Source organism: Uranotaenia lowii, chromosome 2 (assembly GCF_029784155.1).
Source record: "Uranotaenia lowii strain MFRU-FL chromosome 2, ASM2978415v1, whole genome shotgun sequence".
NCBI lineage: Eukaryota > Metazoa > Arthropoda > Insecta > Diptera > Culicidae > Uranotaenia > Uranotaenia lowii.
In genome coordinates this window covers 372,601,389-372,613,996 of record NC_073692.1, presented here as the reverse complement: position 1 = coordinate 372,613,996, position 12,608 = coordinate 372,601,389, and the positions used below count along the sequence as shown (strand labels likewise).

General features: G+C 43.2%; 1 protein-coding gene across 1 annotated transcript; it reads right to left on the bottom strand.

The window, feature by feature from the left end:
* Nucleotides 1-227: 227 nt before the first annotated feature.
* LOC129744073 (uncharacterized) lies at nucleotides 228-11,160 on the bottom strand. Its single transcript, XM_055736425.1, has 5 exons — nucleotides 10,500-11,160; nucleotides 10,127-10,260; nucleotides 1,105-1,536; nucleotides 863-1,040; nucleotides 228-784 (listed from the first exon to the last, which is right to left on the bottom strand). The coding sequence occupies exons 1-5, from the start codon at nucleotides 10,683-10,685 to the stop codon at nucleotides 647-649; spliced, it is 1,068 nt and encodes a 355-aa protein (XP_055592400.1). The 5' UTR covers nucleotides 10,686-11,160; the 3' UTR covers nucleotides 228-646.
* Between the last annotated feature and the right edge of the window lie 1,448 nt (nucleotides 11,161-12,608).

Here is a 12,608-nt window from a genome sequence, read left to right as displayed (position 1 = left end):
AAATTACACTTTTTTAGTGAGTGCTATCCACTAAGTTGTATTCCAATCCTCACTATTTTGTTATATTCACTTCACACACTCGTCAACTTACAATCTTCTATGTAAATTACTCACGTTGAGCTCCATCATCCAGACAGACGGACTGCTAGCAAGTACCGAATTCGGTAATCACTTGAATTGCGCACTCAACAATACGAGCTGGCAGAGGGCGTTCGAATGGAAAGATTAGCGCGAATCAGATTTTCGTAAATGGTTGTTTTATTTTTAATTTTTTATTCTGTTGATATTCTAAAACTCAAACCTTATCTAGATAGAGCGTTTTTCATAATCACAATCATTAGATTATTCGTGTGGTAACAAAAACAAAACGGAGGCACACACCCGTGATAGATTCGGTATTTTTGGAAGGTTGATAGATTAGGATCTACACGTCACGCACTGTTGTGGTTCGATTTCTTCTGGACTAAGTATGGTATGGTATGACTGTCTGTTGTTGCTAACTGAAATCCGTCGCGAATAATTACGCGCAGGTCAATTCGGGGTATCACAGGTCATGGAGTGGTGGTAGTTTAGGATCTTTTTTCTTCACTCTTAAACTTCATAAAGGGGTTTCACTTCAACTAAAAAACCTTTGGAAGATAGGTAACTAAAGCTTAGCTTTACGCGCTTGAACACCGGTAAGCTGCAGAGAGCTCAAGTGGGCCTGCAACAGCTCGATGTACTCATCCCTGTACTTGTAAAAGTGGCCTACGTGCGGCGAACGATCCCACACCTTCATGGTTGTCTGTAGGATTAAAGTGTTAACATTAATGTAAAAGTATTTGATCCTAAATTAGATGACCATAATAAACGGAAAAAATACCTTCATTCCTAGAGCATCCCAAGTGGCCCGCAGTCGTTGATTGGCGCTTTCCGTTCCGATTGGATCGCTCTTTGATATCAGCATGAGGGCCGGACAACGGCTCGGCTCGTTGAAGAACGTTTTAGAGCTGAAATCATAATACTGGGTCGCCTCTTCGTGGAACAACTTCAAATGATAACTGGAAGTACGAGAAAGTACATTAGTGAAGGGTTCAATGGGTTTCCACTGATAACGGATCTTACTTCATGTAACCCCTCAGGGCGCTCTGGAGCGTTGGATTCTTTGGTAGGACGGCATGCGGCACACCGACCGGAATTTCGGTGATATCGGCCACGCTGTCCCAAACTTGACCCTTGATCTTATCCAGAATGACTTTATTCGCCTCATCCTGGTGGATTTTGACTAGACATTCGCCCCACAGATATCCACCGACTGAAAATCCATGAATTACCATTCCGTGTTCCAGGTCGTTGTTGCGCAAGAAAGCCAACACATCGTTGGCTATCGCTTGAGATCCGTGAACTGGCCATATCAGCTGCCAGGGACTGAGATGGGCCACCAGAACTTCGAAGCCCTGCTCCAGGTAGAATACGGAAAACTTTTTCAGGTGCTTTTCCGATGCGAGCAGCCAGGCGAAAATTATCACCAGAGGTTTGTCCAGCTGGGTTGTTAGTCTGAGGAAGCATAAATTTATGAACAATAGATAGGGTGACAAATAAAGAGCGATAGGTTGTAGTTTAAATAATTTTAGTTAGATATTGCTCATAGTTTGACTCCGTCAGTTGATCAAAAAACATTCCCAGCATGATTTCTAAAGGTGCATTTACAGTTCTTTCGAACGTGAAAATGAAAAAACTTATATTCTTCAAAAACTCGACTATGCTGCATTTCATGGCTGCGAAACTAGGTGGAATAGATGCGGAATGGTTGAACGATTATTTTTGAACTGATTTCCTTGTTCAAAGCCCTTTAATCTTAATTTTATTTCAATTCCCTCGATTTTCACTGCGGAATATTTTTTCCGCGTTCACTGACATTCCGCTCGAAGTGTAAACGCACTGAGCGAACGTGAAAACGGAAAACTAACAAGAGTGGTGAATAGGTATAAATTCCGCGTTCATTTTCACGTCCGAATGGCAATGTGCATTCTGAAAAAAAATTTTACCGATGACGGAAAAAATTTTGCTTCATAAAAAATTCGTTTTTTTTTAATTTGTAAGCACATTTGAAGGCAATTAAAGGCTTAAAATACTACGAGTTTGAAATGAAACGCATACGATATTTTTTTTTTTAACTTTAAAACCCGCTTGGGCATCATTTAATTGCACCTGTTGGAAGATTTTCTCGACGAATAAATGTACCTGTTGGAAGAGCTTCTCAACGAATAAATGTAAATGAAGATCATCGAATGGCCAGATTCCATTGAAATAAAAAAAAAAATAGATTCCGCTTTGTTCAAATGTGTGTTTCAGAAAAGGTATGGAAATAATTATGAAAATTTATGAAATCATTCAAAAATAATGTGTTTTAAGGAGAACTGAAAAGCAGATTAATTAACAAACAAAAGAGTACTGATGCATTTTTATTAAATAAAAACCTTTTCAATTGTTTCACTAATTAAAAGTAATTTTGAAATTTTTGTTTGTCAATTTTTAATCAAGAAAAAAAAAATGGCTATCTTGTAGAAGTTATATTCATAACGTCCTTTCAATAAGTTTTTCAAAAGAAACGAATCGCTAAAGCTCGTTACTCCTTGATCGATAAAAACTTTTTAGGAGTACTTTAAATTCATAAAATTTAATTTAAATTCATTGTATTCAAAGATAAGAACTTTGGGATTATTTGATTAAATCAATCGTTTTCAAAGCTGAATATGTTTTGAAGAAGAACAATATGTTTTTTTGAGAAATTCGAATTTAAATTTGAGCATTGGTTCGACAAGTATCGATCAAAACATTGGTTGAACGATCTGTCATTTTCCGATCGAAACCAATTTCTACCCGCAGTTGAACAAACCTCTTACTAATTTTGAAGATTTGACCGATTTGACATTTCACTGCGGAATATTTTTTCACTGAGGTGAGTTCACGTTCACGTTCGAGTTCGAGTTCACAAGAACTGTAAACCGGGCTTTAAAAGTAATTTTAAAATTTTTGTTTGTCAATTTTTAATCAAGAACCAAAAATGGCTATTTTGTAGAAGTTATATTCATGACGTCCTTTCAATAAGTTTTTCAAAAGAAACGAATCGCTAAAGCTCGTTACTCCTTGATCGATAAATACTTTTTGGGAGTACTTTAAATTCATGAAATTTAATTTAAATTCATTGTATTCAAAGATAAGAACTTTGGGATTATTTGATTAAATCAATCGTTTTCAAAGCTAAATATGTTTTGAAGAAGAACAATATGTTTTTTTGAGAAATTTGAATTTAAATTTGAGCATTGGTTCGACAAGTATCGATCAAAACATTGGTTGCATGATCTGTCATTTTCCGATCGAAACCAATTTCTACCCGCAGTTGAACAAACCTCTTACTAATTTTGAAGATTTGACCGATTTGACATTTCACTGCGGAATATTTTTTCACTGTGGTGAGTTCACGTTCACGTTCGAGTTCAAGTTCACAAGAACTGTAAACCGGGCTTAAGATCGGGAAAGATTGTTTGACCAAATTTGGTGAATATACCCCAACAATTCAATGTACAATTCATGGATTTTAGTCATCTATTCCAACTTCTATATTGGCTGAATAACGGATGCTCAAGAAAACTGCAATCTCAATCTCAAACAGTTTAGACCGAAATTGGAATGTTAATGTGGTTTTCTGATTAATAAGATCAACAACATTCTGGATCCCAAGTTCCAAATCTAGGTTATGTTCGGCTTTCGGTCAAGAATTACAACACTTTTTATGTGTTCTTCATCCAACGTTTCGAATTATTATTTATGCTTTTTCAAGGAACTAAAATAAAGCATAAAACATATTTCTTGTGAAACGAAAAAAATGTTCACTTTCACTTACTCGAAACAGATGCGCTCCTATAGTGTTTATCAATCTTCGGTTCCTGTGTGGCCAATACTATTATCTGGCCTTGGCGGCGGCTCCTAATCCGTATTCCGTAAAATGACGTTCATAGCAAAACTTTATCTACTAAATTGACAGTTGGTTATTATTGTTTGGGTTTCTTCATCATGGCCAGAAACCGGCTTCGATAAGTGCTTGTGAGCAGTCCGAGAGAGTGTGTTGAACACTTCGCCGTAGAAGATCGCTCTTTCATCTGTGTCACTCTGGATGTTGACGGTGTTCGGAGTGCTTTGTATGTAGTACATCTCGAGTACTTCTAGATGCTGTCGGTGCTCGTTGAAGCTATCGAGAACAGTTGCTTTATCGAAGTCGAACATGTGCCCCTGGTCGAAGCAATGTTATTGTAGTAGTAAGCTATGACTTATGTAAAATAAAATTTTCTTCATTCTGTTACTAACTGTCAACACTAGAAGACGTGTTTCAATAGGTTGGCCTATCGTTTCCAAACTTGAAACTCCGAAGTTATGGCAAGCAATGATTTTGCGATCAAAAGGCTCTGCGGACGGGAAAATTGGGCGACGTGGAAGTTTGCCGTGCAAACTTATCTATTTAGAGCTTAAGGACCTTTGGGAAGCAGTCAAGCCCGAGAAAAAGCTGACGGAACATTCAACGATGTTGATCCTGTGAGGAACCGAAAAGCAACGGCCAAGATCATCCTTTCACTTGATCCGACAAACTATATCCACGTGCAATCGGCGTCGACAGCGATGGAAGTTTGTGAAAACTTGGAGAAGGCATTTGAAGATTCGGGTCTTACCAGGCGAGTGTTCTTCAATGTCTGAGTACGTGAACCAAGTGGTTTCCACGGCACATCAACTCAACGGGATCGGATTTTCAATTTCGGACGAATGGATTGGTGCGTTGCTGCTGTGTGGTCTCCCGGAGGATTACAGGCCAATGATTATGGCCTTAGAGAACTCGGGCACCCCAATCACATGAGATGCCATCAAAACCAAGCTACTACAGGAGCTGCAGGTACCTTCGGCGGATGCGGCACTACTGATAAAAGGGAAGCGAGGAGTATTCAACAAGCAACACAAAATTCCAAAGCAGAATCGAGAGGTCCGAAGTGTAGGAAGTGCAAAAAATTCGGCCACATTGCGAAGGAGCGCTAAAATACATCAGAAGAAGCTTTTTGCACTGTCCTTTCTACGATCGAGTCACGCAACGCCACCGATTGGTTTTTCGATTACGGGGCAACAGTTCACATGACTCACAACAAGGCGCTGTTGAAGGATCTGAAGACGTCGAATGGTTCCGTCGTAGCTGCCAATAAGGGAGAGATGAACATCGAAGCAGTTGGAAAAACCATCCTGAAGCCACGTTTTCAGAAAAGCTGTTCTGAACTTCAAGTCAACGAGGTGCGGTACATTCTACAATTGTCCGTGAATCTACTTTCCGTCAACAGGATTGTCCGGAATGGATATAGCATGGTATTCAACAACGCGGGTTGTAGAGTGCTGAACCAGAATGGCAACATAGTGGCTCAAGGTACCCATACGAATGACCTGTTCAAACTGGAGCAATACGGTGTAGACGACAGGGCACTGACGTGCTCATCAAAAGTATCCCTGGACATCTGGCATCGCCGAATGGGCCATTTGAATTCGGCAAGTTTAAAGTAGCTGGTAGATGGTCTGGTTGCCGGCGTTGAACTGAGCGAGTAGACGGTTGCTGATTGTTGCATTTGTGCTATGGGTAAACATAGTCGGCACACGTGCTACCAATCTCTTACGAATAGTTCACTCGGACATTTGCTGACCCATGGAGGTGAGGTCGCTCGGAAGAAGCCGATATTATGTCACTTGTATAGATGACAAGTCTAGAAGTATTTTTGTCTATTTTCTTGAAACAAAATCCGAAGACGAAGTACTAGAAATCTTCAAGAGATTTCATGTGATGGCTGGTCAAACTCTACGAACTGACAACGGATTGGAGTATACAAACCGGAAGTTTGAAGATTATCTTGCAAAGTTTGAGATCCGCCATCAGACAACGACTACCCACACGCCACAGTAAAATGGGCTAGCTGAGCGAACAAATCGGACAATCGTCGAGCGTGCGAAATGCATGCTACTCGAAGCGAAGCTGGAAAAGATTTTCTGGGCTGAGGCTGTATCGACTGCGGTTTATCTCTTGAATCGTTCCCCTACGAGAGGTCATCATGTCACACCTGGACAGCTCTGGAGTGGAAAGAAACCGGACTTATCGCACGTGAGGATCTTCGGAACACAATCCATGGTGCATGTACCGAAGCCCACACTACGCAAGTGGGATGCCAAATCGGAATCTGGTATTTTGTTAGCTTTCGAAGAGGACATCAAGAGCTACCGTCTGTATGACTTGAAGACCAAGAAGATCATCAAGAGCCGGGACGTGATATCCATCGATGAAGGCGCAATCGATAATCGCAAACCGCAACCTGGAAATCCTAGAGAGCAGTTTTGAAAATGACGATTTTGATGAGGCGCTTAGCAATGTTAGTAGTAGCTCGGCAGATACCTTTACCAATGTGACTGTGCTCCCTCTGCGCCAAGTTTCATATCCGCCTGATTCACTGGCGTTGAGGCGAAGCGGTCGGGAGTACCATCTACCAGGCAAGTATGATCAGTTTGTTGCCGCGCGAGGTGCGCTACCGAGTCATGCTGAGCCGAGCCAATTCAATGGAGTGGCTACTCCGCAACATGCTGATTTCTAAAATGATCCAACCACCCCACAGGAAGCGATGTCCCGTCTCGATGCAGGCAAATGGAAGGTAGCCATGCAGGACGAGTACGATGTGTTAATGAGCAATCAAACCTGGTCCTTGGCGGAACTACCAAAAGGCGATCAAGTAAATGGGTGTTTAAAACCAAACACGACTCGAACGGATATGTGGACCGATACAAAGCGCGCCTGGTAATAAAAGGGGGTGGACTATGATGAAACGTACTCCCCCGTCGTGCGTCACAGTTCACTGCGGTACCTTTTTGCGCTGGCTTCATTATACGGTTGGCAGATTCAACAGATGGATGCTGTAACTATTCCGAGTGTACGCAGGTCCTCCTTGAGCAATATCCACGTCTCGTAGAGAACAACCGATCTAATGAGGCTAAGTCTTCTCGACCGTAGTTGTTTGTGGAGTCCATAGTAGGTGACTTTCACTGATCATTCGCCGTCGGATCTCACGGCTGGCGTCATTCTGTCTGCTGTCACCAGTGAGCCGAGATAGACAAAGTCTTCGACTATCTCCAGCTCGTCGCCGTCGATCGTGACCTTGTTATTACTGGACAAGCGGGTTCGGTCGGTCTCGGATCCGCAGGCCAGCATTTACTTCGTCTTGGACGTATTAATGATTAACTCAATCCTTCCTGCTTCGCGTTTCAGTTTGCAGTAAATCTTCTCCAACGCTCAAGATGATCTGCCGACTATATCAATGTAATCGACAAAGCAGATGAGTTGACTGGATCTGTTGAAAAACGTGCCCTGCATTTCTCCCAACGCTCTTCGAAAGACACTTTCTAGCGCGACGTTGAACATCATGCAGGATAGACCATCGCCTTGTCGAAGTACCCTGCGTGATTCGAATTAACTCGACAATTCATCCAAAATCCGTACATAGTACAGCTTCCCGGAAAAGCCGTTCTCGTCCATGATTTTCCATAGCTCGTTACGGTCGATCGTGTCGTATGCGGCTTTGAAGTCGATGGATAGATGGTTGCTAGGGACTTGGTGTTCACGGCATTTTTGGAGGATTCGCCATAATGTGAAGATCTGGTTCATCGTAGACCGTCCCTCTATAAAGCCTGATCACTTCCCACGAATCTGTTAGCCTGTGGCGTTAGGCGACAGAGAAGAATTCGGGTCAGCACTTTGTAGGCGGTATTTAGGACAGTGATCGCTCGCTAGTTTTCACAGTCTACTTTGTCACCCTTCTTGTTGATGGGGCATATTACCTCCTTCCTCCCACTACTGCAGTATTTGTTCTGTGTTCCAGATTCGGACAATCAATCGGTGTAGGCAATCGGCTAACTTTTCCGGGCCCATCTTTATGAGTTCAGCTGCGATGCCATCCTTCCCAGCCGACTTGTTGCTATTCAGCTGGCGAATGGCTTCCTCAACTTCACTCATCGTTGAGAGTGGCTCCTCTACGTCGTTGGCTACGCCCCGGCGATATACCTTCCCCCACCGTCTTGATCTCCTGCATGTGCGCCGTTCAGGTGTTCATCGAAGCGCTGCTTCCACCTTTTGATCACCTCACGATTGTCCGTCAGGATGCCACATTTCGGCTTGGCCGGCACGAAGCCTTTGCGGGATGCGTTGAGTTTCTGATAGAACTTTCGTGTTTCTTGGGAACAATGCAGCTGTTCCAGCTCCTACTCCTTCAGGAGGCGCTTTTCTCCTGTTAAATTCAGACTCGCGGACTCTTCCGCTGTCGGTAATTTTGCAAGTTTCCACGGGTGCTTCCCTGCAGTACTGCCGTCCATCCCCCTCGTACACTCCCCGTCGAGACAATCGTTCCGTCGAGTTCGTTCCACATGGCCGATGACATTCTCCGCAACGTTGTTAATGGTTGTCTTGATGATATCCCAACAGTCTTCAAATGGAGCTTCGTCATGCTCGCCTTCTGCCGGCAGCGCTGCTTCGAGCGATTGCGCGTAGTCTGCCGCATCCACAGGTTGCTCCAGTCGTGCGATATTTAACCAAAGCGGGCGTCGGTTTCGTATGTTGTTCACTACGGAGAGTTTTTGACGCATCGATGATGTCCGAGAAGTGCCAGCTGTCTATCAAAACGTGGTCGATCTGTGCTTGAGTTTGGTATGGTGATCTCCAGGTATATTTGTGTGGGAGGCAAAGCTGGGAAAAGTTACTACGTGTGAGGAGTTGATTTCTAAGAATGAATTAATATCAGTGTGTAAATCGACGAACATTCAAACACCCCTCGTTATTTGTCAAAATATATCGCATATTCCTCCCACTGGGCATCCGACTCACACGGGCTCTCGGACCACCTGTCACGTCAGTAAAAACCGTTGACCGTTCGCGTCAGTCGGCGTTCACGCGGTAACCAGCAAAGATGCTCGGTAGATTCTCGAGTGCGGTCGGTCGAGCAATCAGAGATTTCCTCTGGTAGCCTGATGTTAGCTTTTCACACTACGTACGGCCATTCGTTTGGAGAGGGCGAAATCTATTAGTCTGAGGCCGTTTTCGTTGGTCAGCTGGTGCGCGCTGAACATTCCAATTGTCAGTTTGAATTCCTCCTCCTGGCCGACCTGAGCGTTGAAATCCCCGATGATGATCTTGATATCATGATTTGAGCAGCAATCGTATTCACGTTCCAGCTGCGCTTAGAATTCGTCTTTGTCGTTACCGGTACTTCCGAGATGAGGGCTGTGCACGTTGATATTGAAAACCGGCCCTTGATTCTCAACCGGCACATTCGTAGGTCGATTGGCCACCACCCGATCATGCGATTTTTCAGCTTCCCCATCACTATAAAAGCTGTTCCAAGCTCGTGTGTGTTGCTGCAGCTCTGATAGTTCGCATGACCATCTTGGTGGAGCCCTTCCAGCATACCTCCTGCAGCTCTATCGCGAATTGGCCTATGAAATTTAGAGATCGGCAGCTCCATGTTCCAAGTTCCCAATCGCTGGTCCCTTTCCGTCGCGTGTCTGGGTCTTTGCCGATTTCCATCCAAAATTTGTTGTTCATTGTTCGTTGCTTGAATTTTATTACCCAAAGCATCCACCGGGGTTGGATACCCGACCTGAGAATCGAAGTTGTAAGACAAGAGGTGATATGACCTCTACCTTTGGGTGTATGAGGTCTCGAGTTGCACATGGTCTGCCGTTTGCCAGTCTGATACTTCCAATCCATGCCATTAGGGGCGATCCTGAACACACTATATTTTATGGACAGGTAAAATGTATAAAATATGCGTGATAGAAATTCTTTACCGCATTCGTTAACACATGAAGCCAGATGGAATGTGTATTACACATATGCTTTCTAAAAAATCTGCCAATAGACCTACAATTTCACCAACTATAAAAATTTATCCTAGAAAGCTCATCTGATGTTTGCCTATTATTCACTCATAAACAATTCTTCTAGTTTCAACTAGCCGTACGTGTCAATAACATGATTAAAGTATAAAAAATTTCGGTTTCAATTTGCCTTAATTGTACGAACCCTTACCTTAACGTCTTAGAATCTTTGGCCCAGTTATCTCGACTAGAGCTGTAGAAGTGCAAATTTTTGGTCAAACTGTAGACTCCGATATTTCCGGTTGTCGCCTTTGAACTTTTTCCCCTGGTGGTCATCGTGAGGGGCTGTAAAGTATAAATTAAAAAATGATAGAAAATTTAAAAAAATCAATTGTCAGCACTTGGTAACAAAAAAAAAAAAAATAGATCTAAAATAAGACTACTTTCTTTACATAAACGCCATAAAACTCGAATTTCGGTGAAAGTAATAGCTTATTGAGCCAACGTTCGAAAAGCGGAACACGTTTAGGTGAGCTTCCAGTTCAAATGCCAGATATGCCAGGCAATAAAAACACAAACGATACCTGTTTGCAGCGAGCCACTCCAATTATGCCGAATCCCCCACGATTATCAATTGTTGTTTCACGACCACCGGCCGCGGCAACAAATTGATTGGAAAAGACGCGTATCTGCAGCTGGGGGAATTGATTCGGCCGAACGACAATATTGTTGGAACTCTTGAGCCCTCGCGTGATGAACCGGTGCAGCATGGCCACAGGATTGGTGATTGGTGAAACCCCTCAAAATTTTCGCTCCTAATTTACACTGATGCCAAAGGTCACACACAGTTCGAATTTCAAGAGGACATTAGATCGTTGTTCGTCAATCGACTCGGTGGGACCGGAGTTTGTTTGCTTCTGCGATGCGGATGGCAATCTTCAAACGATTGATGATGGGTGGGATGCGAAATGTGGAGATTACTTTTCTGTGCCACGCGTATTGCAAGAGTATTAGTGTCAGCTGAGAAGCCGGCCACAAAAGCATGCGAGGCGAGAGAGAGACCTATATCATAATGAACAGCTGTGCAGCTGCGGGCGCGTCAAATCTCTATATTATCGATGTTAGCCGGATTTAGGAACAAAAAAAATCGCAAACGCGCTTATGCAGGGGACTTTTTTACAGGTGACAAATTGATTATCGAGATAAGAAGTGGCAAACTTTTATCAAAAGGTCGCTTTTCAGAATTAACAATCAAGTATGAAAATAAAAAATAAATCAAATGATTTACCTGTAGTGATTCGCCTCCTTGCAATAGAAATGAATTTTTATGGGGGTGTTGAGAGAGAAAAACTTTAACTCTCTCTTTAGGAATAGTGAATCTTTCGATGAACTACAAACTAATTGGTCTGTTCACTGACTGAGTTTCATTAAGGCCACCATACATTACTCAAATGCATGTGCAAATTCGATGATTCCACGAAGACTGTTTGATTCTTTGCTCGCCCATACACGATTGCTGATCGTAACAGAAACTAAAAAACACCACTCCGGCTGGGGCTGAGTAAATGGCCTGAAATTTGTATAGGCAGCACCATACGCAATGTCACAGAATGTTGTCTGCACAAAAATTTTGATCCCGACCGATTTTACTCAAACTGACAGCGTGCTGAGGAAACTGACCACTACTTCAGTGTCAGGGTTCCTCGATTGACACTTACCTTAATAGGGGCTTGTTCCATCAGACAAACCGTAGGGACCGAAGTGCAAACGTTGCCTCAAGTTTGGGCACCTATCCAAGGAGTGATTTGTTAACTGGCCACAAGGGAGAAGACCACGGTGTCGAATACGGTGTAATATACCGTGGGAGAAGACGAAGGTTGGAAAAACGAATGGTTGCTTAGTAACCCTCAAACAGCGAGCGGTGTCGTCATAGCTGCCGATAAAGGTGCAATGAATCGTAGCAAGCGGAACGGTTCAAAAAGGGATTTTTACTCTTCAGAAGGCATTTCTCCTAAATTGAAACGCAAGTATCAACCAGGTCATTCAATTCAAGTTAACGACGACGTGACGTATATTTTGAAGATGTCCAGCAATTTGCTCTCTGTGAGCCAAATTTCTCTGCGTGGATACGAAGTTCGATTCCAGCAAAGAGGCTGAAAGTCCGACCGGCAGCTGCGATATTCATCTACTTTCTGAAACAAAATCCGACATCAAGGTCACAAAGGCATCATCATTGTGCATCAGACGTCCACCGATTACACACTTACACACATGGTTTGGCCGAGCGGGTACGTTGACTGCTGTTCTTACGAAGAAATTTTGGGCTGAACGGGCATTCATTGACTCCAGAGGACGCCTGGGGTGGTACCAAACCGGATCTTTCGCATGTGCAGGTGTTTGGTGTCAAGACGATGGCACAAGCCGAAGCGATGTTGAACACCGCAACGTATAAGAAACTGCAAATGGACTCAATATATGTACATAGGATTCGTCAAGGTCTTCGATACAGTTCCACACAGAATCTTCATAGAAAAACTTACTCTCTACGGCTCTCCTATATGGGTAACCAAATGATTGTCGTCGTACTTGCTTAATCGTCATGGTTTTATCAACATCCATGGTACTCACTCTTCTGTGTTCAACATGCCGTCTGCTGTACCGCACGGCAGCCACTTAGGACCGCTTATCTTCGT

Bases quoted from the DNA above. Each gene is read 5' to 3' on its own strand.
- LOC129744073 (XM_055736425.1), bottom strand. From the start codon at position 10,685: ATGCTGCACCGGTTCATCACGCGAGGGCTCAAGAGTTCCAACAATATT. The intron at 10,261-10,499 runs GTATCGTTTGTG...TATACTTTACAG, and splicing joins GAGTGGCTCGCTGCAAACAG to CCCCTCACGATGACCACCAG. The intron at 1,041-1,104 runs GTAAGATCCGTT...TCGTACTTCCAG, and splicing joins GCCCTGAGGGGTTACATGAA to TTATCATTTGAAGTTGTTCC.